The 14259-nt window shown below is 42.0% G+C and overlaps 1 protein-coding gene across 2 annotated transcripts in view; it reads left to right on the top strand.

The window, feature by feature from the left end:
* The window catches only part of LOC132405770 (tyrosine-protein kinase ZAP-70), a 135962-nt gene that overhangs the window by 97660 nt on the left and 24043 nt on the right, over positions 1 to 14259 (top strand). For both annotated transcript variants that reach the window (XM_059990780.1, XM_059990781.1), the window contains 5 exons: positions 1887 to 1947; positions 4090 to 4261; positions 5031 to 5237; positions 8417 to 8609; positions 12591 to 12731. In XM_059990780.1, coding sequence (XP_059846763.1) covers positions 1887 to 1947; positions 4090 to 4261; positions 5031 to 5237; positions 8417 to 8609; positions 12591 to 12731 — 774 coding nt within the window. The remainder of the gene's footprint in view (positions 1 to 1886; positions 1948 to 4089; positions 4262 to 5030; positions 5238 to 8416; positions 8610 to 12590; positions 12732 to 14259) is intronic.

A 14259-nucleotide genomic window follows, 5' to 3' on the forward strand; every position in this document is an offset into this window, starting at 1 on the left:
CGTGGGAGGAAACTGGAAAACCCAAACAGTTAGATGTTTCCATAGAAACGACTTCCTGGGGCAGGATGGAACTGCGGTCACTGGTCGTACTCTCTGTGAAACCTTGTTACCCCTTGACCTGCCCTGTTTAAACTGCTTTCTTTTGGTTAGTACCTCAAGCCCTCTCCCAGACACTGCTCCTTCGACTTCAGAAGATCCTTTTATTTCTTGCAAGAACTAATAGAACAGCATGAGACTTCATCTTGCCAATCTGATTTACCAGGACGGAGTACCTAGGTTATATGGAAAGGTTGGGCAGGCTATGACTTTATTCTTAGATTATAGGAAAATGGGGGGAGAGGGTGACGTTATAGATGTGTCAACATCCTGATGGAGTGAATGCACACAGCTTATTTCCCAGGAAAAGTGAATCAAAGAGTATAAGTTTAAGGTGCAAGGGAAAAGGAACCTGAGGGGCAACTTCCTGCAGGGGATCGTGTGTATATGAAAGAAGCTTCCAGAGAAAGTGGTTGAGGCAGGAGCAATAAAGCTTTTTAAAAGATATTTGTATAGGTATATAGACAGGAAAAGGTTAGAGCAGGGGTTCCCAACCTGGGGTCCATGAATTTGTTGCTTATTGGTATTAGTCCATGGCATAAAAAAAGGTGGGAACCCCTGTTCTAGAAGGATTAGGACCAAATGTAGACATGGTAGACTACAGGCTTAGGTGGGCATCTTGGTTGCCATGGACAAGTTGAGCTGAATGGCTTTTTCTTACAATGGATCCAATATCAGATCTTGCCTTTGCACTGAGCACACTGAACAACTTGTAAGCCTTCATCTTTAACTGTTCATTCTAGATCTTCAGTGTTTATGTATTACTCAACCTGTTGTTAGAGGTAATGGCCTTTGCCCTTCATTTCACAGATACTGAAACAGAACTCCCACATTCTCTTTCTTTTCTGCCTTTTCTTGTGCTTTACATCCTCGCCTTAATTCTTCTTCAACTCAGAACTGGATCTACTTGAACATAATCCAAATAATAATAATAGTAACTTATTTGTCGAGCACCTTTCATACAGATGATGTCGTTCAAAATGCTTTACAGTGGGATAAAGAACAAGGCTAAATTAATAGGGCTTGAGCTGGCATTTAAAAGTGTCAACTAAGTTTTCATCCCTTATAGCTTTAGGTATTGAATTCCACAGTTTTGGAGCATAGTTCAAAAAGGCTAGCAGAGCATGTATCACCAGCTCTGATGAAGTGGCTCAGCTTGAAACATTGACTGTTTACTCATTTTCATAGATGCCTCCTGGCCTGCTGCGTTCCTCCAGCATTTTGTACGTTTTGCTTGGATTTCTGGCATCTAAAGACTTTCTCCTGATCTATAAGAGAACTTTAAAATCAATTCTAAAAGATACTGGAAGCCAGAGACCAGGTTCAATTCTGCAACTGTCTGCAAGGGGATTATACATTCTCCCCATGACCATGTGAGTTTCCTGTGGGTGCTCCAATTTCTTCCCACATTCCAGAGACATACGTGTTAGTAGGTTAATTGGCTACATGGCCAAAGGACCTGCTTCCACCCTGTATCTCTAATAGTCACTGGCTTTTGTCAGAGTAAGTAGGTCTAAAATTAGAAAGGTTAGTTTTGCGGTGAGAGTGGAATGATTTAAATCTGTGTGGCAGGATTTTTACACAGAGGGTAGTGGGTATAAGGAATAAGCTGTTAGACTGACAGGGCCTGTTATCATGCTGTATCTCTGAATGAATAAATGTACATAGCCACAAATCTTTGATACCTCATGAATGATATTTTTGTCTTACTGTGGCAAAGTGTTGTGTATAGACAAAACGTCGTACATGTTAAACTTCATATTTACTTGTGTGATGTTTTTGCCTTTCAGAGAGTAGGTGCTGCCAGCCTTACTTGCAATCTGGATGGATATTCACCAGACCCCATTGAGGGTGAGATCTTTGTCTTTTCTTCTTGGGCAGTCCCTTGGGATGGAGGATACTCTGCTTCCCGGGGCTAATGAGAACTGCGGGCACATCCACAGATGGGGCAAGAGGGGAAGTAGACGTCACCTGCTTTCTCGGTACTTCCAATTGTAGTCATCTCATTATAGAAAAGATTTAGAGAGGGTGCAGAATTACCTTCAAAGTCAAATTTATCATCATCTGCACAAGTGTATGCATGCACTGCCGCAATGAAGAGCATACTTGCAGCAACATCACAGGAACACAGCATCAGATAAACAGCATTCTCAAGAAAAACATAATTATATACAAGTTTTACAAGAATGAACACAGTTAGAACAAAAACAAGTCTATTTTAGTGCAATATGATCAAAGCGCTCAGCTCTAATGATTACAGTTTCATAGCATGTAGAACAGAACAGGCCCTTTGGCCTACAATGTTGTGTCAACCTTTTAACCTACTCTGATCAACCTAACCTTTCCCTCCTATATAGCCCTCCATTTCTCTATAATCCATGTTCCTATCTAAGAGTCACTTAAATGTCCCTAATATATCAGCCTCTACCACCACCCCTGACGGTGCATCCCACACACCTACCAATCTCTGCATAAAGAACCTACCTCTGACAATCACCCTATAATTTCCTCTGATCACCTTAAAATTATGTCCTCTCAGATTAGCCATTGCCTTCCTGGGGAAAAGAGCACTGAGTATCCGCTCTACCTATGCCTATTGTCATCTTAAATACTGCTATCAAATCCAAAGTTTCATAAGTATTTGGCAGTAGGTGTCTCAATGCACACATTGACTGCAGTCATTACAGAACCCATTAAAGGTAACTTAGTGAAGCAAGGTCTGAGACACCTCAGGGTATTTGAATTTTTAAGTCGGCTATTTCACTCCCTCTCCTGAATGCATTGATTCTTTCTTCAGTGGCATATGCCTCATGGATTCTTGAAGTCTTTCAGCATTTCACCCATTTACCTGAGATTTAGCCATCTGAATGGCCACTGTGAATGACAGAGAGGAGCCTGTCTATCATAAGAGGGACCAGCAGAGACACAAGACACTGCAGGTACTGGAATCTGAAGCAACACACAAAACACTGGAGGAGCTTTATCAGGCCAGGCAGCATCTGCAGAGGAAAATGTACGGCCAATATTTTGGGCAACAGACACAAAATGCTGGAGGAACTCAGCAGGCCAGGCAGCATCTGCAGAGGAAAATGTACGGCCAATATTTTGGGCAACAGACACAAAATGCTGGAGGAACTCAGCAGGCCAGACAGCATCTGTGGAAAAAAAACTACAGTCGACATTTCGGCCAGAAACGTCAACTGTACTTTTTTCCATAGATGTTGCCTGGCCACCTTCCTCTCCAATCAGATTCCATGATCTTTAATCTTTTGTCACTCCTGCCTATCATCTCCCAGCTGCTGTCACCATCCACTAATCGCCCTCCTAAGCCTGCCAACTCTTGCTATACTGCTTCTCTCCAACTTTTTATACCAGACATCCCCCCCAAACTTTATATCCAGATGAAGGGTCTCAGCCCAAAACACCAACTGATCATTTCCCTCCATAGATGTTGCCTGACCTGCATTTTATGTGTTACTCCAGAAAGAAACAAAGTTGACACAAAGTACACCGCAGATGCTGTGGTCAAATCAAGATGTACAAAAAAGCTGATGAACTCAGCAGGTCGGGCAGCATCCATTGAAAGATGCAGTCAACGTTTCAGGTCGAGATGAAGTCTGACGAAGAAAGAGTCCTGATGAAGGGTCTTGACCCGATTTATTAAAGCTCTCAACCCATTCTCTTGGCTTCTCTCCATAACCTTTAACACCCTGACTAATCAAGAGCCTATCAACCTTCACTTTAAATATACTTAATGACTTGGCCTCCACAGCCATCTGTGGCAATGAATTCCACAGATTCCCCACCCTCTGGCTAAAGAAATTCCTCTTCATCTTTGTTCTAAATGGATGTCCCTCGATTCTGACGCTGTGCCCTCTGGTCCTAGGCTCTCTCTCTATAGTAATCATCCTCCCCAGGTTCACTCTATCTAGACCTTTCAATATTTGATAGATTTCATTGTTTCATAAAAACCTACACATTCTTTCTGTGCAGGACGCCGGATACTTCCTATGGATACAGAATCATATGTCAGCCCGTACAGTGACCCAGAGGAGCTAAAAGACAAGAAGCTGTACCTGAAGCGAGATTGCCTGCTGATTGATGAAGTGGAGCTGGGATCTGGCAATTTTGGCTGTGTGAAGAAAGGGGTGTACAAAATGAGGAAGTAAGTTTATTTGCAAGATGAACAAATCATCACCTAACCACAAGAGAATCTGTAGATGCTGGAAAAACAGTTAGTGTTTCAGGCGGGGGCCCTTCATCAGGACTGGAAAGGAAGGGGAAGAAGCCAGAATATGAAAGTGGTGGGGGGGGAGGGGTGGAGGAATACAAGCTGGCAGGTGATAGGCGATATTCACAAATATCAACAGGAAATGCTGGAAACACTCAGAAGACTGGGCAAAGATTCAGAGATTCAATATACATTTATTATCAAAGTATATAAAGTATATATGCTGTATACGACCCTGGGATTCATCTTTCTGCAGTCTGCCATGAAACGAAGAAATGCCATAGAACCCATTCACAGAAAACATCAGCACCCAACTCGCAAAATAAAAGAGCAAACTGCACAAATGGCAAAAAACAAGCTAATACCACAGTTCAGTGTTAAGCTCAGTTTCGTGCTGTGTCATCCATTGACTGCAGGCTGCAAAGCGAGCAAGAGGAGAGGGAAACTGGCCAAACACAGGAAGACGGTGCTGTGGAAAGAGAAACTGTTAACATTTCAAGCTCTTGTTCCTTTGTCAGCACTGGGAGAGAGAGAGAAAAACACAGGTTTTCAGTTACAGAGAAGTTCCAATACAGAGGGAATACCTCTGTGAGGATGAGCCCAGGGCATTAAAGTTTGCTGTGTAATGTGTTTTGAATAGAGATTCTGGGAGACATGCCCAACAGACCAGACTGTTTATGATATTTATTTTGTTTTAATCAAGGAAGCAGATTGACGTGGCCATCAAAGTGCTGAAAAATGATAATGAAAGGTCACTAAAGGAGGAACTGATGAAGGAAGCTGAATTCATGCAGAAACTGGACAATCCCTACATTGTGCGAATGATTGGTATCTGTGAAGCAGAGCATCTGATGCTTGTGATGGAGATGGCAGCAGGAGGTCCACTCAACAAGTTTCTGTCTGGCAAAAAGTGAATATTATTGTGCAATTAGCTGTGTTCTTGAGTGTACAACATTCCTGCTTATTAATGCACTATCTCACCACTCAGACACACCCGAACACTTGCCAGATTAATGCCAACAGCTGCTTCCAAGAGTAATGCATGAATGGTGTGGGAGATCAACATCTCCACGTCTAACCTTCCTGCTGCCCATGGAATCTTGTGGAACCTTTAGTGTTTCACTAGATGTGATAATGCATGTTTCTGCACAATATTTTGAGGTGAAAGGCCTGTTCCTTTGTTGCAACGTTCTATGTTCTATGACCAAATTTCTTATACTTGATTTGAAAGCTTTTATCCTGTCCATGTTTTTCTAGAAAACACACATAAAATGTTGGAGAAACTGAGCAGGTCAGGCAGCATCTAAGGAAATGAATAATCAGTCGACGTTTCCACCTAACATTTCTAGATAAGCTGATTTTCATAAGACTATTGGACCTTAAGATATAGGAGCTGAAGAAGGCCATTCACCCATCAAGTCTGCTCTGCCATTCAATCATAGGCTCATCCAATTCTTCCAGTCATCCCCACTCCCCTGCCTTCTCCCCATACCCTTTGATGCCCTGGCTAATCAAGAATCTATCTATCTCTGCCTTAAATACACCCAATGACTTGGCCTCCACAGCTGCTCGTGGCAACAAATTCCACAGATTTACCACCCTCTGACTAAAGCAATTTCTCTGCATTTCTGTTCTAAATGGACATCCTTCAATCCTGAAGTCGTGCCCTCTTGTCCTAGAATCCCCTATCATGTCAAATAACTTTATCATATCTAATCCGTTCAGGCCTTTTAACATTCGGAATGTTTCTATGAGATCCCCCTTCATTCTCCTGAACTCCAGGGAAAACAGCCCAAGAGCTGCCAGACATTTCTCATACAGTAACCCTTTCATTCCTGGAATCATTCTCGTGAATCTTCTCTGAACCCTCTCCAATGTCAGTATAAACTTTCTAAAATAAAGAGCCAAAAACTGCACACAATACTCCAAATGTGGTCTCACGAGTCCCTTATAGAGCCTCAATGTCACATCCCTGCTATTATATTCTATACCTCTAGAAATTAATGCCAACATTGCATTTGCCTTCTTCACCACCGACTTAACCTGAAAGTTAACCTTTAGTGAAAATTATTTCGGAAGGAGAAGTTAAAATGTCAGTCATATTTTGGGCAATGTGCAAATATCTTCCTAACCACCACTGATCTCCTAATGTGAGGGAGAACCTGTATCATCAGTGAAATAACATATTGCATCTGACACATTCGAAAACTTAAAAGTCTCTGCTTTCCTAACACAGAAGTAATATAAGTATTTTTATTTAATCAGTGGTTATTAAAACTTGAAATCATTAAGTCCTTCCCCTCAACATACTCTGTGTATTAAAATCTGGTGCCTGTCATCCTGTGGTACTGGACTATGATCTGAACTGCTCATAGTTCAAGTTTATTGTTATTCAGCTGTACACATGTATACCGCCAATTAAGACAACACTCCTCTGGACCAAGGGTCACAACACAGTACATATAACTCACACACATAAAGTAATATGACCACTAGTAAATTCACAATTAATAAAGTGCATTTATGACACAATGAAAAAGTAAATGGTATAATGCTACTGGTGCTTCATACATGATGACACCTGGATAGCGGCAGGGAGTTCAGTTGTTTTAGGCCAGGGGAAGAAGCTGTTTCCAACAGTTTTTGTCCTAAGGCTATGATATCTGGCTAGATGGCAGGTTAGTGATGAGCGTTTCTGAGTGTCTTCATTTTGGGTAGGGGGTTGTCCATTGTGTCCGATGATGACATGAAACCTATGTGGGGGAGCTTTTAATGTGGAAAAGACTTGCACTGGGGCAGTTCAACTCTCTTGACCTCGGGAGTCCGAGCACAGTGGAAAAACAAGTACAAGAGGGGTTGCAGTGGATGATCTGTTTGCCAGAGCTGGCTTCACTTTACACTGGGGACAAATGTGCATTCTCACTGAATATTTAAGCAACTTTCTACTCATGTTTTAAATCTAACAAATGAGTTAGTTTCAGTGGTTTACTGAAAGTTAAAGCACAGAGCGATATGACTGTGTTACCCATTGGTTTTATGAATTACACATCTTGGTGTTATCTCTGCTTATGCTGAACTGTAACAGGATTTGTATGGTGGGTCTTCAGCCTTAAAGCTGCATCAACTCTTGACTAGTCTCAGCATTTTTTTAACACCATCCTCAAATTGTGCCAATCAAGCGGCTATGTCAGTGTTGCTCTGCTAAAAGGATTGTTTTAAATGTCAGGCCGAACTATGATATATACTGAGAAACCATTGATCATTGTTGACTAAAGCTTACTCATAGGCATGCAATCCACAAGTAATCAAAACAATTCTCAGGGTTAATCTTTCAGCATGAAGTTTTACAGTAAAATGATTATAAAATATCCTGTAGAGATGGCTTTCCCTCACCAGTCCACTGGATTTCCGTAGTTCTCTGAAACTTCCAATAAAGCAATTTTTTTTTAAAATCACCGCAAGGCAAAGTTAAAAATAGAACATAGAACACTTCAGCACAGTACAGACCCTTCGGCATATGATATTATGCCAAACTTTTAACCTACTCCAAGTTCAATCGAGTCCTTCCCTCCCACACAGCCCTCCATTTTTTTTTTATCATCCATGTGTCTATCTAAGTGTCTCTTAAATGTCCCTAATGTATCTGTCTCTACCACCAACCCTGGAAGCATGTTCCACACCCCTACCACTCTTTAAAAAAAAAACTACCTCTGACATCCCCCTATTGTTTCCTCCAATCACTTTAAAATTATCCCCTTGTAATGGTCATCTCCTCCCTGGGACGAAGTCTCTGGCTTACCACTCTATCTGTGCCTCTGATCATCTCTATCCAGTCACCTCTCATTCTCCTTTGCTCCAAAGAGAAAAGCCCTAGCTCACTCAACCTATCTTCATAAGGCATGCCCTCTAATCCAGGCAACATTTTGGTAAATCTTCGGCACTCTCTCTAAAGCTTCTACAACCTTCCTTTCATGAGGCAACCAGAACTGAGCACAATATTCCAGGGAGTTACAATATTATTTAGTGACAAAATAATATCACTATCAAATTATCTAAACTGTGTTCTCTCATAATATGTTTTCTCACCAGAGATCAAATTTCCATCGCAATTGTGGTGGAACTACTTCATCAAGTTTCTATGGGAATGAAATACCTGGAGGAAAATAACTTTGTGCACAGGGATCTTGCTGCCAGAAATGTTCTCTTGGTCAATCAACATTATGCCAAGATCAGTGATTTTGGATTGTCCAAAGCAATCGGTGCTGATGACAGTTACTACAAGGTAAATCTTTTCAGGAAAACCCCGTTCAAATAAGATATGAGAAACATAGATAGAACAGACAGCCAGTATCTTTTTTCCAGGGGTGAAATGTCTAATTCTAGAGGGCTTGCATTTAAGGTGAGAGGTGTAAGTTCAAAGGAGATATGTGGGTATTTTTTTTGTACGAAGAGTGGTGGGGCTTCAAATGTGGAGGTTGTTTACAGACTGGTAGGTGCCTGGGGTGGTGGTAGAGGCAGAAACATTAAGAGACTTTTAAGAAACAAAAGAAAATCTGCACTTGCTGGAAATTCAAAGTGATACACACAAAATGCTGGAGGAACTTAGCAGGTCAGACAGCATCTATGAAAAAGAGTAAACAATCATTGTTTCAGGCTGAGATCTTTCATCAGGACTGGAAAAAAAAGAAATTAGGTCAGAGTAAGAAGGTGGGGGGAGGAGAGAAAGAAGTACAAGGTAGTAGGTGATAGGTGAAACCGGAAGAGGAAGAGGAGTGAAGAACTAGGAGGTTGATTGGTGAAAGAGATAAAGAGCTGGAGAAGGGGGTATCTGATAGGAGAGGACAGAAAGCCATGGAAGAAAGGGAAGAGGGAGGAGCACCAGAGGGAGGTGATGGCCAGGTAAGGAGATAAGGTGAGAGAAGGAAATGAGAATGGGAATGGTGAAGGAGAAGGGGGTGGGCAGTTATTGGAAGTTTGAGAAATCATGCCATCAAGTTGGAGGCTATCCAGATGGAATGTAAGGTGTTGTTCTTCCAACCTGGGTGTGGCCTCATTGTGGCCTCATTGTCTTATGGTAACATGCCTTAAATCTCCCAGGTGGCACCACATCTGGGAAAATTACAAATGTTCATGTTGACTTCACAATTTACCTGGGAACACACTGCAGTTGTCAGCAGTGTATAACTTCCTCACAGAACAATCATCAACTAATAAACTGTAACCTGAATTTCAAGGAGTTGTGTTTAAAATAGGATTGTAAACTCCCTAAAATGAGTCATAAAATTACCTAAGTTGTTAACTTTGATACCCAAGAATTGTGGTGGCATTAGATGGATTTTAAATTAAAATTTGAAATGCAAATTACTCATTAGTTGCACAATGTATAGTGTGTAATTTTATAACAATGGTATAATCTCTAAACTATCATGACTAAGCCTGTTAAATTTGTACTTGTATGCCTTTTTAAAAGGTCACAGGAGTTACTTTGCTCCGTGTTAGTTACTTTCCTGCTGAGGTTTCTGAATATAACATTGATAACTTGCTCATTTTAGCTGCCTGGGGAATAAATGCCTTCTCCAGGTTGGCCTGACACAGACGAGGGGATAAGCTGGTATCAATGATATTATTATATAATATTTCTCCTTCCAACTGTTAATAACGTCCTGTTACAGTGACGAGGAATGTAATTTCACCTTATACACGTGGGCTTTCAGAGACCATGCTGCGGATGACCAATTTTTGGAATTCCCCCTTTTTGCAGAATTTGGAGGCTTATCACTAGTTGATTAAAAAAAAACAGAGTTAGACAGATTTCTTAAAAAGAAGTTTGTTTATAAAGGGATCTTCCAACCCTCTGTCTTCCCACAAATTTTTACTTTGTTGTATTCCGTCTCTTTTGTTTTTACATTAGGCTTGACTCCCTTCGTCAGCCACAGTTGTTCTATACTGCCATTTGCGTATTTCTTCATTTTTGGAATACATGTGTCCTGCACCTTCCTCATTCTCCCCAGAAACTCACACCATTGCTGCTCTGCCAGCAACTCCTTCCAAGTTATTTTGGCCAACTCCTCACTCGTACCGTTGTAATTTCTCTTACTCCGCTGAAACATCACTACGTCAGACTTTACTTTCTCCCTATCAAAATTCAAATTGAACTCAATCATATTGTGATCACTGTCTCCTAAAGTGATTAGGGATCACCTTAAGCTCCCGAATCACCTCCAGTTTATTGCATAATACGCAATCCAGTATAGCAACAAACTGCTCTAAAAAGCCATCTTGTAGGCATTCAACAAACTCACTTTCTTGAGATCCATTACCAACCTGATTTTCCCAAGTGACCTGCATGTTAATATCTCCCTTGGTTATCATAACATTGCCCTTTTGCCATGCCTTTTCTATTTCCCACTGTAACCTGTGGTCCACATGCCAGACACTGTTGGGAGGCCTGAATATCACTGCCATCAGCCTTTTATCCTTGCAACAGACACAAAATGCTGGAAGAACTCAGCATGCCAGGCAACATCTTTGGAAAAGAGTACAGTCGACTTCTCAGGCCAAAACTTTCAGCAGTCCTGTAGAAGGGTCTTGGCCCAAAAAATCGACTGTACTCTTTTCCATAGCTGCTGCCTGGCCAGCTGAGTTCCTCTAGCATTTTGTGTATATTCTTAAGATTTCCAACAGTTGCAGATTTTCTCTTGTTTGTCCTCATACCCTTGCAGTTTCTGAACTCAACCCACATGGGTTCAACATCTTCAGATCCTAATTCACATATTTCTATGATTTGATGCCATTCTTTACCAGCAGAGCCATGCCTCCCCTCTGCCTACATTCCTATCCCTTTGATACAATGTGAAATCTTGGACATTCAGCTCCCAACTACAACCATCCTTCAGCCATGATTCAGCGATGGCCACAACATCAATCTGTTAGTACCACTTGACCCAGACTTCTGAAATTGAGTGAGTGAAACTGTCCCAGTGCAATGCCTTTTCCACTTTAAAAACTTCCCCACCCAGGTTTCCTGCCATTGCTGGATATGATGGACAATCACTGAAACGGAACCATGCAGATTCCCGTTGTTTTGTGATCTGAATTTCTCTGCTCATTGGACATAAATACCAGTGGTAGTGAGGCACCTGCAGGTTCCAGTGAAGACTGCATTGGGCTTTCTCTGAGGGCATGAATCAGAAAAATCTGAATGTTTGATGGCTCTGAGTCTGTACTCGCTGGAATTTAGCAGGATGGGGGGGATCTCATTGAAGCCTTCCAACATTGACAGGCCCTCAGGATATAGAAGGGTCCATTTAAAACAGTGATGCAGTAAATGTATTTAACCAGAAGGTGGCGAGTTTGTAGAATTTGTTAACAAGCAGCTCTGGAGGCCGGGTCATTAGGGGTATTTAAGGCAGAGATTGATAGGTTCTTGATTGTCCATGGCATCAAAAGTTATGGGGAGAGGGCTGGAGAGTGGGGCTGAGGAGGGGAAAAAAGATCTGCCATGATTGAATGGCAGAGCAGACTTGATGGGCCAGATGGCCCAATTCTGCTCCTGTGTCTTATGGTCTTGTGGTCACAAATTAGGCTGCAGTAGACTTCTTTTGTGCCTTGTCATGCCCTTTGCTCGCTACGAAGCGTTGCAGAACGGCCTTCCTGACTATTTGATCTTAGTGTAGATCTCATCCTCCCGATGCGCCCGAGCTAACTTTGCCTGCTAGGACAGGCATGTCCTTATCTCACTGGGAATGAGGCCACTGGCTGCCTGGTGTAGCACATTTTTCAAACCCGTGTTTTAGGATATGGCTACTATCGCATGCAAACAGCTACTTAAAGCCACGGGTTATAGTTGAGAGTCCAGAAGGGACCAAAGGTGAGTGAGCTGGCCCACATTGAACATGACAAACCCCTTCACCAGGGGTACCACCCCATCCTGGACACCACATAAAACTGTTCTGTTTAACTGCTTTGTAAATCACCAAACTCCCCTAACACATTTTTTTCATTGGTTGATTGCCATTCGCTGTTTATATAAGGCTTTTCATGGACTGTCCTGTGTTTCTTTGTTTTCCTGTGGACGCTTGCAGGACAATGAATCTCAGGGTAGGATATACATACTTCGGTAATAAATTTATCTTGAGTTTGATCTGAAGCCATAACATTCCTTGTCTCCCACATCAGAAGTGAAAATGACATACAGTATTAAGACAGCAGCTGCTCCCTCATTTCTCACTTCATTTAGAGGTTTTCATTGCTCTGACCTCAGGCTCGCACCGCTGGGAAGTGGCCAGTGAAGTGGTACGCACCTGAATGTATAAATTTCCGGAAATTTTCAAGCAAGGCTGATGTCTGGAGCTTTGGTGTGACAATGTGGGAAGCGTTGACCTATGGACAAAAGCCATACAAGGTAAGGACTACCCTTTGAATCCACTTTATGGGCAGGGTTGGGGCACAAATCGAGATCTCTTATTTATTTTCTGGCATGTTATATTCCAGCTTCTTCCTCCTTCCGTCCAGTCCTATGAGAGTTCTCAGTCCAAAATAACAAGTGTTTATTCCTTTCCTGGCCTGCTGAGTTCCTCCAGTACTTTTTGTGTTACTCTGGATTTCCAGCTTCTGCACCTCTTGTTCAGTCGTCTGTTGATGTCAGTGTGAATCTTCCACTTCCCTCATTGTAGTCTTTTTCATCATAACTGTGACTAGACAATACTCAATCCTATCCATTAGATGGAGTGTGAGGACAGAGCCAACCTCAGTATTCACATAGGCAACAGAAGAAAACAAAAATACTGTGAAAACTGAGAAATAAAATCTCTAAGAAATGCTCCAATGAATGTTTAAGATGAGCTCAAGGGACAATGACTACAGATAACTTATTTATTATATATTTTTTAATGTAGAGATAGAGCTCTATGATACAGTCCCATGTAGCTTTATAAAGTACTGGTGAATCATCACTTGAACTATTGTAAGCAGTTTGGGGACCCTGATTTAAGAAAGGATGTGCTGACATTGGAGAGCTTTCAGAAGAGGTCCACAAGAATGATTCTAGGAATGAAAGGGTTGTCATATGAGGATCATTTGATGGCTCCAGGCCTGTACTCACTGGAATTCAGAAGAATGAAGGGGACCTCATTGAAACCTATTGAATGTTGAAAAGCATGGATAGAATGGATGTGAAAAGGATGTTTCCTTTGGTAGGGGAGGCTAGGACCAGAGGGTACAGCCTCAAAATAGAGGGATCTATTTAGAACACAGATGAGGACGAACTTCTTTAGCCAGAGGGTGATGAATCTGTGGAATTTGTTGCTACGGGTGTCTGTTAAAGCCAGGTCACTGGGTGCTTTTCAGGTGGAGGTTGATAGGTGTTTAATTAGTCGGGGCATGAAAGGATATGAATAAAATGCAGAAGAAAGGGGTTGAGAGGGAAATGGATCAGCCATAATGAAATGGCGGAGCAGACTCAATGGGCTGAATGGCCATTCTGCTCCTAGGACCTATGATCCACTGTGAATGAAATCTTGCTGTTTCCCAACATCTTTACAATGCTTTCCGCAAGCTTTCTAAAACATCTAATTATCATAAGGAAGAACAGCACAGGGTACATTTTACATTTGATTTGAAGTTGGCAGCATTTATAGTCATGGAGGATACAGCTCTGAAACAGACCCTTCAGCCTAATTTGTCCATGCCAGCCATAATGGCCATCTAAGCCAGTCTGGTCTATGTTTACAGTGGCACAGTTAGCAAAGCACCAGTGACCTGGGTTCAATTCCCACCGCTGCTTGTAAGGAGTTTGTACGTTCTCCCCATGACCCTGTAGGTTTCCTCCAGGTGCTCTGGTTTCCTCCCACATTCCAGAGAGGCATGGTTTAGTAGGTTAATTGGTCACATGGGTGTAATTGGGTGGCATGGGCTCGTTGGGCTGGAAGGGC

The sequence above is a fragment of the Hypanus sabinus genome, chromosome 16 (assembly GCF_030144855.1).
Source record: "Hypanus sabinus isolate sHypSab1 chromosome 16, sHypSab1.hap1, whole genome shotgun sequence".
NCBI lineage: Eukaryota > Metazoa > Chordata > Chondrichthyes > Myliobatiformes > Dasyatidae > Hypanus > Hypanus sabinus.